General features: G+C 44.9%; 2 protein-coding genes across 2 annotated transcripts in view; both read right to left on the reverse strand.

Annotated features, from left to right (window-relative positions):
- The window catches only part of cndp2 (carnosine dipeptidase 2), a 45,678-nt gene extending 26,630 nt beyond the window's left edge, over positions 1 to 19,048 (reverse strand). The window contains 4 exon segments of the mRNA XM_059971355.1: positions 71 to 159; positions 11,223 to 11,385; positions 12,918 to 13,061; positions 18,893 to 19,048. Coding sequence (XP_059827338.1) covers positions 71 to 159; positions 11,223 to 11,385; positions 12,918 to 13,061; positions 18,893 to 18,952 — 456 coding nt within the window. The 5' untranslated portion in view covers positions 18,953 to 19,048.
- Positions 19,049 to 20,022: 974 nt separating this feature from the next.
- Positions 20,023 to 20,757, reverse strand: LOC132395025 (uncharacterized). Its single transcript, XM_059971348.1, has one exon. The coding sequence runs from the start codon at positions 20,755 to 20,757 to the stop codon at positions 20,023 to 20,025; it is 735 nt and encodes a 244-aa protein (XP_059827331.1).
- Between the last annotated feature and the right edge of the window lie 4,310 nt (positions 20,758 to 25,067).

The raw sequence follows: 25,067 nt of genomic DNA on the forward strand, positions 1-25,067 counted from the left end.
AACCTTTTAAAAGCACTTTGCCTTCCAGAGATAAGGCAAAGTAGCAAACACGAAAGATGAACCTTATTACCTCCTTGAGCTTTTGGAGAGCTTCGATACAGTTCAGCCATGCCAACACTGGTCCTTTGTCATCAGTGGAACCTCGGCCATATAATTTTCCTGTAAAAGTTGCAAGCTTTAGAATGCTTTATCGGAGTGGGTGCCGGAATGCAAACAGTAATAATATTGAAAACACTGGCATCATCACTTATACATGTTTTGAAACTTTTAAAGTTAGAAAACTTACAATCCACACATATTTCACTTAAACAGGGAAACTTTACATTATTTCAAAAGAAATCAAAAGTGATCTGATGGGAGACATGTCAGAGTCCTAAGTAACAGAATGACCTATTATATTAAAGTAGCCATAAATACAATTGACTGGTCTAATCAAACCTCAGTACGTATACTACTTTCACAATGTAACTGAAGATGCAAGCTGGAAAAGGAACACTAAGTCAACACTGCATGCCATTTCATTGTCATTTTTATTACTCAGCTTGGGAACATCTGGACAGTGAAGATACACACATCAGAATGCTCTTTGTAGACTCCAACTCAGCATTCTACACTATCATCCCCTCGAAACTAATCAATAAGATCCCAGACAGGCCTTCCTTCTATAATTTCCTCCCTTGCAGACCCCAGTCAGTATGGATTTGGCAACAATATCTCCTCCACTATCACCATCAGGCTGTGTGCTTAGCCACCTACTCTGCTTGCTTTAACGTATGACTGTGAGGCTAAGTACAACTCTACGTCACATTTTAAGGTTGCTGACAACATCGCTGTCATTGTCTAAATCAAAGGTGGAGACAATTTTGCATATTAAAAATCAGGAGATTGAAAATAGTGTCACAGCAACATCTTCGTACTAAATACCAACAAAACCAAAGAGCTCCTCATTAGGGGATCAGATGTGGAAAGGGTCAGCAACCTAAAATTGTTTGGTATTATCATATCAGACAATGTATCCCAGGGCTAGCATGCCAGTGCCATTACAAAGAAGGCAAGGCAGCATCTCAGCTTTCTTTGAATTTGCTCAGATTTAGCATGTCATCTAAAACCTTGACAAACTTCTATAGATGTAAGTTGAAACACCCTGCCTGGTTACATCAGAACCTAGTATGGAAACACCAATGCCCTAGAACTGAAAAGCCTGCAAGAATCTACCCAAGGCAGTAGATTGTGATATGTAAGCACCTTGATAATAAATTCACTTCAACTTTATTAACTTTTGGAAACAATGAGCAAAGGTTAAGCACATAGCAAAAAAAAAAGGCGAAGATAACTCTCTGTTGCTTCTAAGAGGATGGAGGTGACTTGATAGAGGTGTGCAAGATGATAAAGGCATAGAATGAGTAGATAGCCAGACATTTTCCTTGTGTAGAAACAGCTAGCACAAGGGACAGAATCAGAGTAAAGTACAAGGAGAGGAATTTCAGAAGTAGATTTTTTTTTTTAAATACAGAGGTGGATGCCTGGAACGCACTGCCAGTGGTGGTGACAAATACATTATCTAAAACTTTCAGACAGGCACATGAATGATAGGAAAATGGAGGGTTATGCAGCAGGGAAGGGTTAGATTGATCTGAGAGTAGGTTAAAAAGTTGGCACAACATCATGGGCTGAAGGGCCTGTTCTGTGTTGTAATGTTCTGTTTTATACGTGTGGCATGCAAACTGTATACAACAGTGCAAGTTCAAAGTTTACAAGTTCAATGTAAATTTATTATCAGAGTATATACTCAGTCAATGGTTTGCACAACCAGTGTCCCCTCTAAGATATGCCTGTTCCAAATTTCAACATATTAACCAGATTTTATCACCCAATCTACTTTCACTTCTTATAATCTTCTTCTTACATGACTGTGCAGTTGGCAGCAGGCCTAGCAGGTTCTCCGCTGTCACCAGTACAAGATCTTTGTGCACACCAGTCATTACAAATTAGAAGGAACATCGTGTACAACTGCTACTGTTCCAACTTTGCAGTTGAACTGCGTCTCACGATGTCTTCATATAATTCTTCTTTCATAGCATCATGGGCTGAAGGGCCTTATGTTACTTACAGAAAATCTAAGAAGGAGTTATACATAATTTTAAACAGAATCTAAGCTGGTCCTTGAGACAAAAGAACAGAAATGTATTTTGAGTGGATAGGATGAAGGAAGGTACGAGACACAGATTATTAACAAGAGAAAATCTGCAAATGCTGCAAATCCAAGCAATGTCGACTGTACTTTTTTCCATAGATGCTGCCTGGCCTGCTAAGTTCCTCCAGCATTTTGTGTGTGTTGCTAGGCACAGATTATTGATCTTATAGGAACTTCTTCAAGGCAAATGTCTATGAAGGCTCTCGGTCATCCAGGTCACTGTATATCAAGCAGTAGTAATCAAGGCAAGTGGACTTGGCTGTATTGTCTGGAAGACGTTTCACCAGAGGTAATGAGGGGGTCATTGGTATTATCTTTGCATGAATGGAGATGTGAACTGTTGTGAAGACTCTCTCATTACCTCTACGACTCTTAATGACCCTCAATAAAATTACCCACCATGGATCAGAACCAATAGAATCAATGGAAGATTGCACCCAACGAAATGGACAAACAGCCAATGTTAAAAAGCCAACAAAGTTTACAGTATAAAAGAGAAAAAAATTATCATCAGCATCAATCTAATCTTAGTTCGTAAAAATGCCACCTTTGTCCTCACAATTACCATTAAAGGTAATGGACAATTAAGTTTAGTTGCCTTTGATTACTATCTAAAGAGCGCTACAGCCCAGAAACAAGCTCTTGAGCCCATCTAGTCCATGACAAACTATTTTTCTGCCTAATCCTCATCAATGTGGACCTGGACTTGGACCACAGCCCTCCATACCCCTCCCATCCAAGCACTAACCAAACTTTCGAAGTGCTGAAATCGAACCTGTATCCACCACTTCAGCTTGTTCCACACTCTCACCACCCTCTGACTGAAGAAGTTCCCCTCACATTCTCCTTAAACATTACACCTTTCACCCTTAACCTATTACCCCTAGTTCTGGTGTCACCCAAACTCAGTGGAAATAGCCTGCTTGCATTTACCCGATTTTGTATAATCCTATCAAATCTACCGTCATTCTCCTACACTCAAGGAAATAAAGTCCTAAGCTATTCGACTTTTTTCAACAACTCATGTCAAGTCCCAAAAACATCCTTGTAAATGTTCTCTGTACACTTTCAATCATCTTGCTATCTCGGCATAATGGACAATTTGAGGCACCTGTTTGTTGAACAGAGCTTCTCCCTCCACACAGCCCCTCCCTCACCAACTTACACTCGAGAACCTGCTTTGAGGAGCGCCATACCTTCTGGGAACTGACTGCAGCACCTGCAGTATTTACTCACACAATCAATGACTTTCTTAAAGGAACTGTGCTATGAACATGTCTTGAGACAATCACAGGAATGTGTCGTTAGAGTAGGAATGTGTTACAAACACAAAATAACAGGTAGCAGTTCCATCTCCATTAAAAAAAAAGCCTCTGATGTGATACCATGGAAATTGCTGAAAAGTTCACTTTCAATGTCGGAGTTAACTTTCAAGATTTGATACAGCCACTTAAAGATAACATCAGAGGAACCCTGGCTGAAGCTGCATCTTTTCTAAGATGGCACTGAGCTGCAATCTTCATCTGGATCATGACTCAGACTTGTTTTCTTAGATTCGTAGGAATGATTTTGGGGAAAGCGGCGGAGTTAGGGGTCAGGTCATAGTTCAGGTACAGGGATGTGTAGGTCAGGAATGAGGAAGTTTGAAGCCAGGCCTCTGTTTCGCACACTGCGTTCGAAGTCCAAGCCTTCACTTGACAATCAAAGGCCAGAAATGAAGAGTATAGGTGATCAGGTAACACGGTGAGGCACGAGAACTGGTAGGCCTGCAGAAGTTCAGTGCCCTTTCACTGGCTAATCCAAAGACTATCGAAAAATATCAAAGACTGGTGCATGAAGGTCAACGAGCAGTCCAGAAATTGAAGCTAAATGCTGGAGCCTGGTGGCCTGACCTGGAGTTGCAGGACTGTCTCTCTGCATGTTGGTGGGTGGGTGACAGGAAAGGGGCTTGTTTTGCTGTTGTTTTGTTGCCTGGCTGTGTTCCCTGTTGTTCTCCCAAGCAGGTTACGTCAGCGCTAGAACGTGTGGCAACATTTGCAGATGTGTTGATTGTAAATGCATATTTCACTGTATGTTTCTATGTACTTGTGATAAACAGAACATAGAATAGTACAGCACAATGATGTGGCGACATTAAACCCTGCCTCCCATATATCCCCCCCACCTTAAATTCCTCCATATACCTGTCTATTAGTCTCTTAAATTTCACGTGTATCTGTTTCCACCACTGACTCAGGCAGTAACCACTCTCTAAGTAAAAAAACCTTCCTCTAATATCACCCTTGAACTTCCCACCCCTTACCTTAAAGCCATGTCCTCTTGTATTGAGCAGTGGTGCCCTGGGGAAGAGGCACTGGCTGCCCACTATCTATTCTTCTTAATATCTTGTACACCTCTGTCATGTCTCCTCTTATCCTCTTTCTCTCCAAAGAGTAAAGCCCTAGCTCCCTTAATCTCTGATCATAATGCATACTCTCTAAACCAGGCAGCATCCTGGTAAATCTCCTCTGTACCCTTTCCAATGCTTCCACATCCTGCCTATAGTGAGGCGACCAGAACTGGACACAGTATTCAGTGTGGCCTGACTAGAGTTTTATAGAGCTGCATCTGAATGGGCAGGTAAGAAAATCTAGCACTGTGTTTGCAAGTGCCCCTTGTCCCACTCCTCAGTTAAATAATAGAGGAAAGAGCAGGTTGCTTTACTAGTCCTATTAGTTGTGATTACTAAGAACTGTATCGAGGTTGTTGCCAGTACGACAATTCCAGCTACATTGTTAATTAATTCCATCAAGAACACAGAGCCAAGATAGAAACAATCCCGTGAAAGAAACAAAATAAATCATTAATTCTTACAGCATGTTGTTCAATGGCCTTATCACATCACTGATATCAGACTCAAATAATTCAATTAATTCAGCTTTGAGGCAATGACTTAAGACCTTTGTTCTCTTTATAAGATTTGGGCTGTTTACTCTCAGTCTCATGCTGAGCAAATCTATCCTCTAAAGGCACCAATGGGAAATATAAAGCAACAAATCTGAATTAACTCACTTTGGATGCTGAACAAAATCTTGACAGAAAGCTCACGAACATTACCACCATCAGGCTCTTGAACCTGGGGGAATAACTTCCCTCACTCCAACACTGAACCGATTCCAGTCTAAGGATTCACTCTAGAACTCATGTTCCTGATATTTATTGTATTTCTTTTTGTGTTTACATAGTTTGTTGCCTTTTGCACATTGGTTGTTCATTTCTGTCATGTGTGGTTCACTCTATGATGGTTCCATCTATCTGTGAATGCCTGCAAGGAAATGAATCACTGGAGACATGTACTTTGAACTTTGAATTCATTTGGTCAGCAAAGAGTAACCAACGGAATTCCGAGGAAACGTCTACTTCAGCATTTCCTTTAGCAATAATAGTTTACAACAAATATTGTAGGGGAAATTCCTAATTGCACTGCTCTCATGCCCTGTCTCAATCCATATAATTAAAGTGTCCCCAACTTCAGGAATGAGGAGGGAGTGCAAACCTTCTAGATGTATCCTGAAAACAGCTGGTTAAACATGTCTTTGTTGAAATTTAATTCTATGTCACTGGTTGCTAAAACACTTACTTTAAAAACAGTCTATACAGAAAAACGGCAGGTATTTTAGAATGGAAGGTCGGCAGCTTTTGCTGCAAGCGCAGGTGCTTGAACGACTGGGTCTCATCAATAGAATGAAGAAATATGAAACACAACAGATGTTGTCAAAAACACTCAGCCTCCAGGTAGCATTTGTGGGGAAAAGCTCATCTTTAATTACGATTCTTTGTCAAGACAGAAAACTGTGTAGTAATGTAATGTATTTATGTACGAGGACAAGAGTAAAGTAGTGAAGGCTCAGCAGATGAAAGGGAACGGGAAGGAAGTTGTTGAACAGCAGTCTAGCATGTGGCGGACTTAGCTTTTTTTAAAAAAAAATGTAACCATAATCTAGTGATGACAAGCTCTCACATGCCTTTTAACCCCTCTGTTGCAAATGACTGCATTCTCCTTGGTGTTTTAATTGCAGAGAGTTTAAAAAAAACAGGATATGACTACCATGACACATGTCACAAGGTGCTGAACAGAACGAGTTTCCAGTTCCCTCCTCAAAACTACTGTCTCAGACAGGTGTAGGATCACAGCCACAGAGTCATAGAGCAGTAAAGCACAGAAACAGGCTCTCTCGTCCATTTCAAAACCATTTAAACTACCTCCTCCCATCAACCTGTATTGGGACCGTAGCCCTCCACATCCCGATTATCCATGTATTTATCCAAACCATCTGCCATTTTTTCAGCTGGTCCAGATCCCTCTCCAAGCCATGATAGCCTTTCTCGCTGTCCACTGCACCCCTAATCTTGGTGTCTTCTGCAAATCCACTGATTCGGTTGACCACACTATCATCCAGATCGTTGATACAGATTACAAGCAACAGTGTTGATTAAATTGGTGGATTAAACCAATTCAACAACATTGGGTGCTGATTTAATCTCCACTAATAGGTCATTGTAGATTGGGTTAAAGATCAATCACTACATAGCTTCTTCACTAATTTGATGCCTATGGGGGAGAAGGGTACAGCATACATTATGGTAATAGTCTATCAAGTCAGAAATAGGAGAGAGGAAAACTAATAATCTAAATTTAGCAATTGTAAACTTAATAGCAGGTGGCCTCGTTCAGAACTCTCACACAAGATTCAGCAAAGTACCTACCATGAAATTGCATTCTGGGCCAGACAGATCAGTGACTTCCAGAATACTCTGGATATGAGCAGTAAATACTGCAATGTCAACGGCGTTCACAATCTCACTAAATAAAAAATATCTGGCGCCCATAGGGTATCTCAAAGCTCTTTACAACCAAAGATTTAGATTTGAGGTGCACTTGCTGCTTTGAGGGTAAATGCACACAATAGTTGCACAGATTACAGGCCCACTAAAAGAATGATATGGATGATTGTTACACGAGTCTCGGGAACTGCACCCCCAGGCTTAGGAACAGTTATTACCCCTCAACCATCAGGCTTTTAAACCAAAGGGAGAAAACTTCCTTTGTTCCATCACTGAAATGCTCTCACAGCCTATGGATGCACTTTCAAGGACACTTCATCTCGTTCTCGATATTTATTATTTTCTCTCTTTTTACATTTGTACTGTTTGTTGATTTTTCTTCCACAATGGTTTTTATCCATCTTATTGTTTAGTTGTTTGTTGATTCTGTTGTGTACCTTGTATTTACTGTGATATTTTGCAAGAGTTGCATGTGGTAACATACATTACCTTAAATTTTGAACTTTGCTGGGAAGGATGGAGAAGCAAATAATGGAGAGATGATGCTCTTGGGGTACAGGAATAGAGAGACTTGGAATGATACACACATTGTGTACAAGATGATGAGAGGCATTGATCATGTGGATAGTCGGAGGCTTTTCCCAGGGCTCAGATGGCTAGCATGAGAGGGCACAGGTTTAAGGTGCCAGGGAGCAGGTAGAGAGGAGATGTCAGGAGCAAGTTTTTTTTTTATAAACACAGCGAGTGGTGAGTGTGTGGAATGGGCTGCCAGCAACGGTGATGGAAGCGGATACATTAGGGTCTTTTAAGAGACTCCTGGTTAGTTACATGGAGCTTAGAAAAATAGAGGGCTATGGGTAACCCTAGGTAATTTCTAAGGTAGGGACATGTTCGGCACAGCTTTGTGGGCCGAAGGGCCTGTGTTGTTTCTATAAAGAAGTTGCAGGAGCAGGTAATGTTCATGCTCTCTACCACTACTGCCATCAGGAAGGTGGTACTGGAGCCTCAGGGCCCACACCTCCAGGTTTAGAAACAGTTATTACCTCTCAACCATCAGCCCCTTAACCAGAGAGGATAACTTCACTCGCTCATCATAGAAATGTTCCCACAACCTATGGATTCACTCTTAAGGACTCTTCATCTCGTGTTCTTAATATTTATTATTATTATTATTATTATTTATTTTTGTATTTGCACAGTCTGTTGTCTTTTGCACACTGGTTGAACACCCAAGCTGTGCAGTATTTCATTGATTCTATCATGGATTTATTTGAGTATGTTCACAAGAAAATTTATCTCAGAGTTGTATATACAGTGCCTATAAAAATATTCAGCACCTTTGGGAGTTTTCATGTTGTATTGTTTTACAGTAGTGAATCACTGTGCAACTAAATTGGCTTTTTGACACCAATCAACAGAAAAAGACCAGCGCCAAATTGAAAACAGATCTCTACAAAGTTAGCTAAATCACAAATATAAACCACAAGATAATTGATTGCCCAGGTATTCTCTCCCCCACCCACTGAATATGACACACCAAATCATCACTGGTGCAGCCAACTGGTTTTAGAAGTCATGTAAATGGAGATCTGTGTTTGGAGACCTGTGTGCAGTCAAGGTGGAGTATAAATACACCTGGATCAGGAAGGTCCAACTGGTAGTGAGTCAGTATCCTGACAAAAACTACACCACGAAGACAAAAGAACACTCCAAGCAACTCCACGTAAAGGTTATTGAAAAGCACAAGTCAGGAGACGGATACAAGAAAATTTCTAAGTTACTGAACATTCCTTGGAGTACAGTTAAGTCAATCATCAAGAAATGGAAAGAGTATGGTGGAATTAGCTGTAAATTTGCCTAGAGCAGGCTGTCCTCAAAAACTGAGTGATCGTCCAAAAAGGGACTAGTGAGGGAGGCCACCAAGAGACTGTGACAACTCTGGAGGAGCTACAAGCTGAGATGGGAGAGACTGCGCATACAACAACTGTTGCCTGGGTGCTTCACCAGTCACATCTTTATGACAGAGTGGCAAAGAGAAAGTCACCGTTGAAAAAAATTCACATGAAATCTTGGCTAGAGTTTGCCAGAAGGCATGTGGGAGACTCTAAAGTCAACTGGAAGAAGGTTCTATGGTCTGAGCAAACCAAAATTGTGCTTCCTGGCCATCAGACTAAACACTAAGTTTGGCCTAAGCCAAACTGCACATCATCAAAAACACATAACCCCTACCGTGAAGTATGGTGGTGGCTGCATCACGCTGTGGGGATGCTTCACTGCAGCAGCCCCTGGAAGGCTTGTGAAGGTAGAGGGTAAAATGAATGCAGCAAAACACAGGGAAATCCTGGAGGGAAACCTGATGCAGTCTGCAAGTGAACTGTGACCTGGGAGAAGATTTGTTCTCCAGCAAGACAATGACCCAAGCACAAAGCCAAAGCCAAAAAGGAATGGCTTAAAAACAACAAAATTAATGTCCTGGAATGGCCAAATCAGAGTCCAGACCTCAATCTCATTGAGAATTTGTGTCTGGACTTGAAAAGGGCTGTTCACTCATGATCCCCATGCAATCTGACAGAACTTGAGCAGGTTTGTAAAGAAGAATTGGGAAAAAATAGATGTGCAAAGCTGATAGACCTATTCACACAGACTCAAGGCTGTAACTGCTGACAAAGGTTCATCTACGAAATACTGACCAGAAGGGGATGAATACTTATGCAATCAATTATTTTGTGTCTTATATTTGTAATTAATTTAGATAAGCCTCATTCAAATAGAAGAATGTTACACAGAAGTGTTGGCTTGGTTGTCCTTAACGGATTTATAGTTTAAACCGCTCTTCAGCAGAAGGTATCATTGTAGATGTGTACCTCATTTTTCATAACATGTTCATTACTACTTCTTCAAGCATTAAGCCATAAACAGTAGCTCGCCAGAGTCCTCTGTCCTGCACCAGTCTTTCAAGCGGTCCCTAGGCGTAGCCCTTCTTCGAAGATTCTTCCTCCCCCAGGAATGAGGTCTTTGGAGCTTCTGTTAGTATTTCTGTAGCCTACATTTTTACTGGATGGGATTGCTAGCCCCAGGCCCAACCCTCCTCCTTTTGCCGCTGGATCTGGGACTGTCCATGTTGGAGTTAGTATGTTCATCACAATTAAACGATATTTTGAGTGCAGTTGAAGAGAAAGCAAATCCTTTCGCACTTTGGAAAACTTTCCTCTCATTGCTCAAATAATTGTCTTGATGTTTGCCAACGATTGAAAACGATTCATTTTTAACAGAAATTGTAATTATGACCAAAAAGAGTGGGCAATTTTTACCCGCATTTCTGGGGTGTTACACTCAAGATGAGCTAAAGTCTAAGTGCTCACCACAAAGATTCTTGTTGGTTCAGTGCAGTCATAAGACTACACAATGCAATCTTATTTATCACGATTCCGCTGTAATCACTGAAGTACTGCTTATCTTTCACCTTTGATCTTCCATATTTCAACATTAAGCACATTTACAAAGAGCACTGGGAAAAGAAAGCAGCCTCTGTCAGCAAAGCCATGCTTTCTTCTCGTTACTAACATCGGACTACCGATACAGGAGACTTGGGTCCAATGCTACCAGGTTCAGATACAGTTATCACCCAACAACCATTATAGGCTCCTGAACTAGTGTGGGTAACTTCATTCACGTCAACGCTGAACTGATTTCACAACCTATCAACTCACTTTCAAGGACTCTGTAACTTTGTATTATGTAGTAACACTTTTTAAATTATTTGCACAATTTGTCCTCTTTTGCACATTAGATATTTGTCAGACTTTAATTATACTTTTTTAATAAATTCTATATTATTTCTTTATTTTCCTGTAAATGCCCACAAGAAAATTAATCTCAAAGTAGTATATGGCGATATACACTGTACATCCTTTGATAATAAATTTCCTTCGAACTTCGACCTAGACAATCATGACTGAGTTTTAGTGATTCACTCACAGCAATGAGGGAAACAAAATGGGGCCGCCATTACATATCCTGTATTTATATTAGCTACTCCACCATCTGAATACTCAGTTTTTCCAACTACTCCATCAAGCTTCTGGTCAGAAGATGAAAGTAAAAACTAAATATCAAACATGAAATGCTTTTAGTGAAATTATTGTGCTGGCTCAGGCCAGACATGGAACTCTAGCAACTGTATTATGATCAAAAACCATCTCACCATCTTTTTCCACCAACTTAAAGGGCTCAGAATCCCATCCATCTTCAATTTGAGCAGGCTGAACATCCAGATGCCCATAGATGCACACGGTTTTCTTGGCTGGGTCACTGCCCAGTGTGGCCAACAGGATTGGTGGAAGCGGAATCTTTGATCCATCAGGCAGCTAATTTAAAATTTTTTAAAAGTACATCGAGATCAGTGACCAACTGAAATTTGTTGTGGAGAGAATTGTATTCGTATACAAAATGATATGCACTATTGATTACATGAAATGAACTGTTGATCCGTCAAGTAAGGATCTGTCCTGGTCCCGCACTTAAGCGCCATTACAAGGAAAGCACAGCAGTGCCTCTACTTTCTTTGCAAAGATTTAGCAATATTATCTAAACCTCTGACAAACTTCTATAGATGTGCAGTGGAGAATATATTGACGAGTGTCATCATGGCCTAGTATGGAAGCACCAATGCCCTTGAATGGAAAAGCCTACATACAGCACTGTCCATCCGCACATCTACATGGAGTGCTGTCACAGGAAAGCAGCATCCGTCATCAAGGACCCCCAGCACCCTGGCCACACTTCCTTCTCACTGCTGCCAGCAGCCTCAAGACCCAGCCAGTGTTTCGGGAACAGATATTACCCCTCAACTTATCCTCAGAGGGAATAGCTCATTTAATTGCACCACTGAACTCTCCCCACAACTTATGGACTCACTTTCAAGGACTTTTCATCTCATGATCTCGATATTTATTGCTGTTTATTTATTATTATATCAGGTTGTACACTGTGGATATTCTCTGATAATAAAAGGAACCATATGAATCATTCGATTTATTTTTCCTTGTTTTTGTGTTTGCAGTTTGTGGTCTTTTGCACAGTGGTTATGTGTCTGTCCTGTCGGGTGAGGTCTCTCATTGATTCTACTGTGCTTCTTGTATCACTGTGACGGCCAGCAAGCAAATGAATTTCAGGGTTGTATATCATAATAAATATACTTTAAACTTTGAGGCAAGTGGGCTGCTGGTCACAGCTGGGAAATCTTAACACAGTATTCAACACTTTTGATAAGAAAATAAGAAGATTTGAAATGATGAAAGACTTAAAGAAATTTCCAAAGCACATCATATACAGAGGAGATTATGCAGATGCAGGATTCCAGATTGCCATACGTGAAATACTGCAGGAGCTCAACAGGTCAAGCAATATCAATGGAGAGAAATGAAGAGCTGATGTTTCAAGCCGATACCCTTCATCAGGACTGTGAAGGGGGGGCAGTTAGAATAAGAAGGTGGGGGGAGGCAAAGGAGTACATGCGCTAGCAGGTGATAGTTGAAGCCATATTGGTGGGGGAGGTGAGGATGAAGTGAGAAGCTGGGAGGTGATAGATAGAAAAGGTAATTGGTTGAAGGAGGAATCTGATAGGAGAGGAGAGTCGGCCATGGGAGAAAGAGAAGCAGGACAGGCATCAGTGAAGAGGCAAGAGGAGAGCCAGATTGAGGAATGGAGGAGGAGGGAAGGGGTAGGGGGAAAAATTATCAGAGGTTAGATAAATCGATGTTCATGCCATCAGGTTGGAGGCTGAAACCAGGGGAGGGGCAAGGCAGGTAGGTGGGGGAGGGGGATGAAGTGAGAAGATCGGAGGTCATAGGTGGAGAGGATAAAGGGCAGAAGAAGCATATCCTCTGTTAGATCTCACCGTTTGTTGCCCGTTATCGGCCAGCTCCACTGATCCACCCAGTTTCTCTATCTCCTTGCCGACGAACTCCACCATTCGGATAGTTTCGCTTCTCTTCTCGGGCAACGCAGACACACTCTGTATTGCCACCCATTCTGCGAGGCGCTGGGGAAACAAATCCAATTTGTTTATAAAGCTGCCTTCACACTTTCACAGATCACAGAAAGAGAGCAGTGCTCTTCCGCTTGGTTTGTATCGAGACTCGAGGCAGTTCACTTAAAAAAATAATACCAAAGCAGCTGCATCATGGCCTGCTATGGAAACTCCACTGCACACGGATGCAGGAGGCTAGTGACAGCATCTACAAGAGGCAATCTGTCAGCAGTGTAACTCAATACCCCAACCACAATAAATAACTTTCAATCTTGGAGGTTAGACAGCGCGACCCGTCTTACCAGTATTTCAGATCATTGTGCACGAGGGTCAGTTAGTGTATATCATTTGCATGATTATTTCAAATTCACATTAACTGGTCGAATGCAGTGTGAAAACAGCAGAAGAAATGGAAAGCAACTACCAAGCATTCTATTCGGTATTAACCGTAATACAGGACATTATGCTACTAAATATTTAAGCAATGCCACTTACTAAGATTCAAATAAGCCTATGTTTGTATTTGGCTGGAACTGCAAGACTGCTAACGGAATTTTCGAAGGATAATGCCTCTAGGATCCTGATACGAAGTGATAATTTACAAATACAGGTATCCCCCGCTTTATGAAAGTTCACTTTACACCTCTTTGCTTTTACAAAAGACCTACATTAGTACCTGTTTTCATTAACCGAAAGAAGCCTTATTTTCACTTTTATGAAAAGGCGAAACGTGAAAATAGCGTTCAGTGTTTGTGTTGCAGCGAGCCATTACTGTATAGAGGCAGCACGCACCCCGAGCAGCGCCGCCAAGCCCCTTCCCCGAGAACTACACAGCATCAAGCTGCCATAGCTTAGAAACGTGTCTGTGAGCACCTGTGCTTTATCTTGATGTATTTTGTGCTTCCATTAGCAACATGTGTCCTAAGGTATCAGAAAAGCCTAAGAGAGTTTGTAAGGGTGTTATGCTTAGCGTAAAACAGGACGTAATTAAGCATTTCGATCGTGGTGAATGGAATAAAGATATTGTGCGTGCACTGAACTTGCCCGCGTCCACCATTTGCACTACTTACACGCAGAGGGAAAGAACCTTGAAAGCTGCCGATGTTACTATTGGTTCTGCTGGTAGCAAAGTGGTCTCTTTTAGTCGGCATCCAATGATGGGATAAAATGGAAAGTCTATTTCTTGAGTGGATTGATGGGTGAACAAAGCGTGGTGTTCCATTAAGTTATCTTATATTTAAGGAGAAATCAGTCAGTCGTTTTAATAAGCTGAAACAGAAAGCACTGGACGATGGTGATGAAAGTGTTGCGAAAGTGGAACTTTAACGCAGTCATGGGTGGTTTGATCGGTTTCTCAGGCAAGGGCAGCTTCACAGTTTAACTTTTACTAGAGAGCCTCTACTAGCGTACCATTCAGAAAATCCAAGCGCACTTAAAGACATTGATAAGAAAACACTTCCCATTGTGTTCCATTCACATCCAAGTGGTTGGAATACCCAAGTGATTTTTTCTGAGTGAATATGTTAGTCCTTTTGTTAACAAATACTGTAGAGAAAATATCCTTGATAATAGGTGTCTTGTGATTGTCAATAATTGTGCTGCCCATCCACCTGTTATTTTAGGTTTGGTTTGATTTGGTAGGTTATTTTTTGGGCCTGGGAACGCTTAAAAACTTTTCCCATATAATTTAATTGTAATTGCTTCTTTGCTTTACGTCACTTCGGCTTACGAAAGGTTTCATAGGAACACTTTAGTTTTGGATAGCGGGGGAAACCTGTAAGTGGAAGAATATAAAATTAACTAGAAAAATATCAAGAGTTTTGTCATTTTTGAGAGATGTGGTTTCAAGAGGTCACTAATTTCAAAGCAGGGGTTCAGCTGGATGTCACCCTGAAATCTGAAGACAATATTTTAGAAACAAGAGAATATCTGCAGATGCTGGAAATCCAAGCAACACACACAAAATGCTGCAGGAACTCAGCAGGCCAAGAGTAGGAAAAGAGTATAGTCAAAGGCTTGGGCTGAGAGCCTTCAGCAGGACTGGAGAAAAAAAGATGAGGAGTCAGAGTTAGAAGGTGGGGTGAGGCCCGAGAGAAGGGAGAAACACTGGCGGGGGGAGGGAGGAGAGGTGAAGTAAAGAGCTGGGAAGTAGATTGGTGAGAGAAATACAAGACTAGAGAAGGGGGAATTCTAGTAAGAGAACAGAAGACTACAGAAGAAAGAAAAGGGGGAGGAGAACCAGAGGATGGCAATAGGCAGGCAAGGAGATAAGGTGAGAGGGGGAAAATGGGGAATGGTGAAGGAGGGGGGCGTTACCGAAAGCTCAAGAAATCCATGTTTTTGCTATCAGGTTGGAGGCTGCCCAGACAGAATATAAGGTGTTGTTTCTCCAACCTAAGTGTGGCTTCATCGCAACAGTAGAGGTGGCCATAGACTAACATGTCAGAATGGGAACAGGAAGTGGAATTAAATGGGTGGCCATTGGGAGATCCCACTTTTTCTGACAGATGGAGTGTAGGTGCTCACTGAAGTGGTCTCCCAATCTATATCAGGGCTCACTGATATACAGGAAGCCACTCTAGGAGCACCAGATACAGTAGATGACCCCAACAGACTCAAAGGTGAAGTATCACCTCACCTGGAAGTACTGTTTGAGGACCTGAATGGAGGTGGTTTAGGGGAAGGTGTTCTGCTTGCAAAGATAAGTGCCAGGAAGATGGTCAGTGGGGAGGGACAAATAGACAAGGGAGTCGTGTAGGGAGTAATCCCCGTGGAAAGCAAAAAGTGTGGGGGGGGGGGAGGGAAAGATGTGCTTGGTGGTGGGATCTGTTGGAAATGGCAGACACTATAGAGAATTACGTGCTGGATGCTGACGTTGATGGGGGGAGGGGTTGTAGGTGAAGTCGAGAGGAACTATTGTCGTGGTTTCTCGTGCCCCACAAACGACCAGGAGACGCAGAAGATTCTTCAAGAAGGGTTAAACTTTAATTTGCAAATCAAAGCTGAGACAGTCATTGAGCTAGTCGCCGATTGCCCATCGATCCTTGGACATAGCATGTTTTATAGCAATCTCCTGGTTTAGTTGCATTAGCATATCCAATCCAGTCTACAGTTGCGTATCACAAGTACATCCGCCACTATTGTTTCTATCCATTGACTTAATCATGTTCTAATCTACATCTCTTAGCTACCTCTCATTAACACACCATTATCTTCTACATTCTTAAGATTTCATTCTCCTACTAAATTGGATACATACATAGCAAATAGCATACACAAAGCTGACTACATAGTTTTGGTTACACAGCAAACAATGCAACTTTTATACTCCAATACTATCGCTGGTAGTGGCGGAGGATAGGGTGAGGACAAACACCTGTGAAATGGAAGAGATGCGGATGAGGGCAGCGTTGATGGTGGAGAAAGGGAAACCACTTTCTTTGAAAAAGGAAATCACCTTTGTTCTGGAATGAAATTCCTCATCCTGACAGCAGATGCAGTGGAAACGGAGGAATTGAGAGAAGGGGATGGTGTTTTTACAAGTAATGGTGGGAAGAGGTAGCTGTTTATGCTTATAATAGACATCAGTAGATAAGCTGTCTCTAGAGATACAGATAAAAAGATCGAGAAAGGGTAGGGAAGTATCAGAAATAGACCAGGTAAATTTGAGGGCAGGTTGAAAGTTGGAGGCAAAGTTGATGAAGTCGATGAGCTTGACAAAGGTGCAGAAAGCAGCGCCAATGCAGTCATCCATGTAGTGTAGGGAAAATGGGGATGACACCAGTGTAGGGTTGGAGCATAGACTCTTGAACTTTGCTGACAAAAAGGCAGGCATAGCTGGGACCCATGCGAGTACCCATGACTACACCTTTTGTTTGAAGGAAGTGGGAGGAGTCAAAGGAGGAATTATTTCGAGTGAGGGAGGACATTCCACTAGAGGGAGCAGAGTGGTGGTGGAGGGGAACTGGTTGGGTCTGGTGTCCAGAAAGAAATGGAGAGCTTTGAGGCCTTCCTGGTGGAGGATGCAGGTGTATAAAGACTGCCCATCCATGGTGAAAGTAAGATGATCAGGGCCAGGGGACTTGAAATCTCTGAAAATATCAAGAGCATGTGAAGTGTCATTGAGGTAGGTAGGAAGGGATTGAACCGGGGGGGGGGGGGGGGGATAAAACTGAGTCAAGGAATGCCAATAAATTTGGTGGGGCAGGAACAAGCTGAAATAATGGGTCTACCTGGACAGGCAGGTTTGTGGATCTTGGGTGGGAGATTGAAATGGGAGGTGATGGGTGCTGGAACTGAGGTGGGTAGCAGTGGATGGGAGATCTCCAGAGTTAAAAAGGGAGGTGATGGCATGGAAAACAATGGCCTGGTGTTCCTTAGTGGGGTCCTGTTCAAAGGGTAAGCAAGAAGAGGTGTCAGTTGTTGCCAGATCTCCACAAGCTAGAAATCAGTATGCCAGACTACTACAGCACCCTTCTTATCTGCGGGTTTGATGGCGAGGTTAGGATTGGTGAGGATGGAATGGACAAAAGTGCGATCAGAAGGAGTGAGATTAGAATTGGAGAGGAGTGAGTCGAGATGCTTGATGCCCCATTGGCAGCTGGCAATGAAAAGATTCAGAGCAGGCAGAAGACCAGAGCGGGGTGTCCAGGAAGAGGAGGAGGGTTGAAGATGGGAGAAGGGGTCATCAGTGTGAGTTGGAGAGTCCTTGCCAAAGTAGTAGGCTCAGAGACAGAGGAAGCAGAAGAAGAGCTCAGCATGACGGCAGGCATGGAACTCATTGAGCTGTGGATGCAGGGGGACAAAGGTGAAGCCCTTACTGAGGACAGAACATTCTGCCACAGAGAGGGGAAGGTCAAAGGGAATTGTGAAGACCCGGCACAGAGGAGAGTTGGAATCAGAGGAGGGAAGGAGGTTGGGTACTGTCTGAGGAGGGGAGGATTGGGGTGTTCAGGGAAGGTGGAATGAGAGGAAGATGGAGGAAGATTGGTGACAGTATTTTAGAACCACTTCCTTAAGCTGCCCTGATGCACCATACGGCTTTCATGGAGAACTGTCATTGAAATGCAATGTTTTATAGAAAGACAGTAATTAAGCAGAATGCTTACTAAATTTACTGGAAAGATCTGCAAATGTTTGCCAACTATGCTGACCTAGGGTGTGTGGAAAATAATGTCCTTTGAAATTTGAAACCAGATTTGATCTGAGAGCCAAGTTCAAATAAGAGTTTGTGTCTGATCACAGACTTAAAGATTTCTTCACTTTGAAAAATCTTTCCTTCAATGACAACTTCTAATATTTTACTCACAATGGGAGCTGCAATGGGAGCTCCAGGCTTCATCAAGTGTGTCGTAACACACTCCACAGATTCAATCCTAGAGTTTGCCTTGCTACTTCCAGATTATAGACTCAGCTGCGGAGGCTGTTTTAAGGATTACTTTGTTATATCTGTCAGAGCCCTCAATAGAAACTAGCAACAAAGCCAATCCTCTATCTACCCCACCTCCTTAACCGGTATTATATAATTACATCTTCTGCAATAGCATTACTATGCAGCAGGTTGCCAGAGACAAACTCCCTTTTTAAAATAATACATGGATACATTGAGGAACTGCACTCTACTTATGGGGTCATCTGTTTCTCGGAAAGGGGTCTTCATTAAACATAACACTGAACAATACAGGCAAGTTCAAGTGATTAACACTAATAAAACCCTTTGAATATTATCTTGCCCCATTATTAACAGGGGAAAATGCTTAGAGCACAGTAAAGGAAAAGCAGTTACCTTCCAGTGGTGAATAGATTAACAGTTACAAAATGCAGGAAAAACAGCAAACACTTACTTTTACGTACAACTCTTGATTGTCATCTATGTACTTGAAAAGCTTTGGGAGATACGCCATTGCCCCGGTGAGCAGACTTCAGCGGTGGTTCTGAAAGCAGAAAGAGTTGTGTTGAATAATGTTTTGACCTTTGCAACTGCTTGCTTTATAAGGAGGAAGTCTTGAAACTCCACCCTTCAAATACCACAGCACATTAGATAGACTGAACATGTGCCTTGAGCAGTGGTGGAAGAAGTCATTAACATTCCTGGCTATTAGAACCATTTCTACATGAGGTGGCACAGTATAAGCTGTTCATCATCCAACAATCTCTTCGACTCAGCATTAGGGCAGGGTCCTGCACCACTGCTCAAGGCACATATTCAGTCTAATGTGCTGTAGTATTTGAAGGGTGGAATTTCAAGGATCCAAAACAACTTCTTCCCCCAGGCCATGAGAATACTGAAATCCCTGTCATAAGAAGCAGCAGTAGTGTTATACTATTTACTTTTTAATTTGCATATAACAATTCATTTGTGGCAATATTACTCTGTTGTGTGTGAGTTCTACATACTGTGTTGTGCCAAGGAACTATGATCAAAGCCCCGGGGGTATTATTTTGTTGACCAGAAAGAATGACAATCTTCAAATCAGTGAATTCAAATGAATCAAGGACAGTGGAAGCAGTCTTTGTTCTTGCCCTGTGCTTGGGGGATGGAGGCTGCTATTTTGTGCATTTTGTGAGCTTGACATGCTGGACTTGATTAGTGTTTTAAAGAAGATACAAAGACTTCAGGTAAATTGCTGGACTGGAGGTCATTTCCAAATAAGGAGTTGTTTGTGAGGTGTTCTTTGGTTGGCTATAACATGCAGGGTTGTGAATGCCTAAGGCGATTCAAGCTCATTGCTGATTGAGAACAAAGAGCCATGAGTCAGCAATGGTCCCTTGATGCGAGGAGGACAACAGATGGACACTGCTTTGGACCAGAGCCAATGACCAGGTGTTAAAGGTCTGACACATGACCTGCTGAAGGACACAGCCACCCCTGCAGCGTGCGAGAGGGTGTCAGAGTGCGGATTTTTTCCTTGAGCAGGCTGTTCAGTCTTTCAATTAAGCCCGAAGCCTGGGGGTGGTGGGGTATATGGAACAGTCACGAGATCCCCGCCTCAGCCAAGTGTGAGCCCCGATCGGATTGTACCTCCCATGGGACCCCATAGAGAGAAGAGAGGTGCTGTAATCCTCTGATGGTGCCGTTCTGGTCGGCCCTCTCACAGGGCACTGCCACCAGGACACCCGAGTATGTGTCCACCATCGTGAGGACATACTGCTTCTTATTCTGTCGCGGGAGCGGTCCAATACAGTCGATTTGCCATACCTGACCCGCCCCCGTGCCGCGATGAATGTGGCCCGGTGGCCCTATCGGCCAGTCCCGTGGCTTGACTTGCTGGCAGATGGGGCAGTTATCTACAGAGGTTTTACATTGATCGAGTGTCAAGGCGACACCGAATTGTTCAGCCCAGCGCCACGTGCCATCTAAGTGGCCACCTTGGCGGTGTGCCCACGCAGCTAGTGCACTGGGGTCTGTGTCAGGGGTAAAAGTGGTGGCAGATGATATTTGGGCAGCCTGGTCCACAGCAGCGTTAAACGTTGCCTCTTCATTATCTTTCCAGGTATAGGCATCCACATGGTGGACATAAATTTTTCTGTGGGTAGCCTGCTCCCAAATGAAACGCCAGTGGTGCTGTCCCAAGAGGGAACGTCCATGTATTTCCCACCCCATGTCTTGCCACCGGGCCATCCACGCTGCAATGCTGTTAGCTACTGCCGCCAGCTCGGCAAGTCGACTGGAACCCCCCTCTCCCTCGGTGGTTAAAATTCTACCCATGGCGGGATGAAGTGCTGCCGCTTTCCAAAATTGTTTACCCCCTTTCCAGCGGCCGGAGCTGTCTGTGAACCAAGCGCGCAGTTTGCTGTCGGGGTCGAGGGAATCGAAGGGTTGACCCCAACATGCTGGGGAGGGTCGTACACCTTGGGGATGTCCAGGGCAGGGTCCTGGGACTGGGGGAAAGCCATGACTTGTTCATGGAGGCGGCTGACCCCTTCAGGCAATGTACCACTTCCACTTGACAATGGAGGACCTCTGGGCACGCCCCTCCTTGTGGGTAGAATCCGGGGACTTGACCCATCGCATTATGGGGAGATGGGGGCGAAAGACGACAGGGTCGGTGTGTTTGGTGTTCTGTGGTGAGGAGCGCCAGGTAGCAGGCTGGTAGCTGGCACTCGAAGGGTCTGTACCGCACTGCCGCTTCAGGTAGGGACTTAGTCCAGAAACCGAGGGGGACTCTACGCCCTGGGGTCTTCTGCCAGAGGCTCCACTCGGCGACCATCTCGCTCGCTGAGACCTGTAACTCAAAAGGCAGACCCGCCTGGCGGGAAGAAAGTGGCATGGCTTGTTCCACCGCTAGTTTCGCCGTATCAAAGGCAGCCTGTTCCGCTGGCCCCCAGAGAAATGTGGATTTTTTCCTGGAGATCCTATAGAGTGGCCAGAGAAGCACCGTCAAGTGGGGTATGTGCTGCCGCCAATAGCCCAGGAGCCCCACGAATCTCTGTCAGTTTTATTCGAGGGGACTGCAAAATTTAAAATTTTATTTTTGGAGGCATCAGGTATGCTTCTGTCCCCGGAGTTCCATTGTACTCCAAGGAAATGACACCCTGGCTGGGGCCCTGTATTTTTTCCATATTAATGGCCCAGCCCCGTCCCCTGAGGGATTAGCATGGTGAAGGGCCTTGGAGAAGAATATCGTCTATATAATGTGCAATCGAAATCTCCGTCGGGAATTGGATGTTGTGTAAATCGCGGGAGACAAGGCCATGGCAGAGAGGGGGGCTGTGAATGTAGCCTTGGGGTAGACGACAAAATGTGTATTGTCGGCTATCCCAAGTAAAGGCAAACTGGTCTTGGCTGTCTGAGTGCAGGGGAATCAAGAAAAATGCATTCGCTAAATCGACAACAGCGTACCAGGGTTTATGGGGACGGCCTGCGATGTCTTCAATAAGGGTGACAATGTCAGGTACAGCGGCGGCGAGGGGGGGGTGCAGCCTTGTTCAATTGCCTATAATCAACGGTCATCCGCCTGGAGCCGTTCCTCTTACGGACGGGCCAAGTGGGGCTATTGAAAGGAGAGACAGCGGTTCTAATAATTCCCTCCCATAACAGGGCTTGAATGGAGTCTGCGATTTCTTGGCACCCCCCCCCCCCCCCACGGCACTCTATACTGACTGTTACAGATGATCTTGGGAAGGGAGGGGGAATAACAATTGGCTCCCACTTAGCCACCCCGACGACAATAGTGGCTCGCCCGATGCCGAAGATGAATTTGCCCGTTTGATCCAAGTGATTGTCCCTTTAAAACATTGATCCCGAGGATACATTCCAGGGAGGAGGCAATAAGGACTTGTACACGTCTGGGGGAATGGTTGCCTATGGCTAGGTGAAGGGTGACCTCCCTAGCTGGTAATAGGGATCCCCCCAATCCCTCTATCTGCATGTCCGTACCCCTCCATAAGGCAGGATTGCCTGGGATAATCGTGTGCTGGGCGCCAGTGTCGACAAGCGCCACACACCTCTGTGTGTTTCCCTTTCCTCAATGTACTGTGACGGGTATATGTGGCCTCAGGTCCACCTCTGTGTGTTTCCCTTTCCCCAGTGTACTGTGACGGGTATATGTGGCCTCAGGTCCACCTCTGTGTGTTTCCCTTTCCCCAGTGTACTGTGACGGGTATATGTGGCCTCAGGTCCCCCTCTGTGTGTTTCCCTTTCCCCAGTGTACTGTGACGGGTATATGTGGCCTCAGGTCCACCTCTGTGTGTTTCCCTTTCCCCAGTGTACTGTGACGGGTATATGTGGCCTCAGGTCCACCTCTGTGTGTTTCCCTTTCCCCAATGTACTGTGACGGGTATATGTGGCCTCAGGTCCCCCTCTGTGTGTTTCCCTTTCCCCAGTGTACTGTGACGGGTATATGTGGCCTCAGGTCCACCTCTGTGTGTTTCCCTTTCCCCAATGTACTGTGACGGGTATATGTGGCCTCAGGTCCCCCGGGCGGGAAAGGGCGGGAGAGCAAATGCGCCGGGGGCCCTGGCCTTCATCCTATGGGAGGGGGGAAGAGGCTGCCACGCCGGGGGTGAGGCACTTTGCTGGTGGAGGTGGGACATTTCCTGCCTGACGAGCTGTCTGAGTTCTGCTTCGAGGTTTCAGGCAGGGGAGGTGCGGAGGGTGGCTCGGTGTGGATGGTCTATTTGTAAGTAGTCTTCTCCCGCAATGCTCCTTCCACAGGGCATATAGGTTGGGGGTGGGAATGCCATCTATATTGTTACGATCCACCCCTGCACGCAGCAGGTCCGTGTACAGCTGCCTGCGTGTATACCTGAGAGGGATAGTGTCTAGGGTCCTTGTCTCGGTCTTCCGGACCTGCGTAGGTGCCCCCTCTGCATATATTCTAATCCCTCCAGGAGGGTGATGGCATCCCGTACAGTCCTACCGCTGGCTGGTGCTATGAGGGGCAGGATTACCGATTTCAGATTGGGGCGCGGTAGTGACCAAGTATCCCACTAGGGCACCGGTCACTCGTGTGTTTTCAAGGAAGTTACAGTCACAGGCACCTTGATAGATGCCGTTGCCCAGTGCCCATTCCCTGATAACCCGGGTGCCCTCACTGACCGTACCCCATTGCAGGCGCCTGTGTAGATCCCACTCCAGAAGTGTGGGATAGCGAGCTCGTACCGCGGTCACTACCCTATCCCACAGGGTTGTGCCGTCGCGGATTTCAGCTTGTGGCGCCCGCAGCGCATTGTTTATGCTCCGCTGGTCAGAGAGGCTTCCCAGGGCGCTTGCCTCCTGATGGGAGAGGCTGAGGTTGGGCCCCCCCTCGTCCTACAGCCGGAACAGCCAGGCGGCCAGGTGCTCGCCTGGTCGTTGGCGGTAGCGATCCGCCAACTGGGTCAGCTCCTTGGGGGAGAAGTCCCGGGTCTCCCCCTCGTTCCCTTCCTCCCTGCGGTGAACCTGGGACCGCGTGGTGATGGGTAGGGCATGTTGGAGTTCGGGTGAGAAAGGGGAAGGGTGGTTGTGGGACCTTGGTTCCTCGGGAACCCCCTCGTCGTCACTGTCCAGCCAGATGTCCCCATCCCCCAGCCATGCGTCCAGCTTGTCGCCACACTGGACTAAGGCTCGAATCTTTAATGGCTCCGGCTGCCAGCCAGACCGACGGGCTGCCCTGGCCTGCTGAAGTTTTATGAGGCGACAGGCAAGCTCAGTTCCCCTAACTTCAAGGTCGTTGGCTCGGGCCTGGGCAGCCTGTGCTGCTGCCTTCAGCGTGCAACAACGCTGACTGAGATCTTCAATTTCCCAGTCCTTCTGACCACACAAGTGCTGCAGGTGATCAGTAATTCTAACCTGGCGTCTCAGCAGGGACACAAACAACCAGAAGGTGCCCCTTTGACTCCCCTTGGCTTTGGGGAACCCTGATTCCTTCAGGAGGGAGACCACATGATGGCCCAGCTTCTCTACATGGGGCTCTATCTGCTCAGACCAGTCCACTGGTTTTCCGTGGTCTGCCAGCATGCTGGCCAGACTCTCAAATCCTTCCCTTTCATCAGCCTACCCGGGGATCTTATCCTGGGTGCCTGCACTGGCTCTCTTCCCCTTATTCCAGAACATTATCCCCTGTGCTTGTGTCCAGCCAGAACCTATGAGACCCTGCTCTGCAGCGCCAAATGTTGTGATGGAAAATAACTGGTTCTTTGAGTCTCAACAGTAGAGGCCTGGACACACACAGTTTTAATAATAAGGAATTTATTTACAAGGGGAAGTCGGGTCAACACAAGCAACTACAATACACAGGAAGCAGTGTGGGGATAGGGTACAGTTACACAAACAAAGAACAAGGGAAAAGCACTACAACAGCTATCCCCCTTGACCTTGGATAGCCGCGGCTCCCTTACCAGGACAAACGATAGACCTTCCCAAACATAAATCAATACACTTACCTCCAAATTGGTGGTCTGTAAGAGAGGACTAGCCAAGGGCAAGTCTCACCTTTTAAAGCATGGGGCTGGGTGAGATAATCCAATTAAGGTGACCAATAATTTAGGTGTGCATTGATCAGTTGGGAGGGACCAAATGTTGATTGGCATGTAGTG

Source organism: Hypanus sabinus, chromosome 1 (assembly GCF_030144855.1).
Source record: "Hypanus sabinus isolate sHypSab1 chromosome 1, sHypSab1.hap1, whole genome shotgun sequence".
NCBI classification, from domain to species: Eukaryota; Metazoa; Chordata; class Chondrichthyes; order Myliobatiformes; family Dasyatidae; genus Hypanus; species Hypanus sabinus.

Bases quoted from the DNA above. Each gene is read 5' to 3' on its own strand.
- LOC132395025 (XM_059971348.1), bottom strand. From the start codon at position 20,757: ATGGGTAGAATTTTAACCACCGAGGGAGAGGGGGGTTCCAGTCGACTT.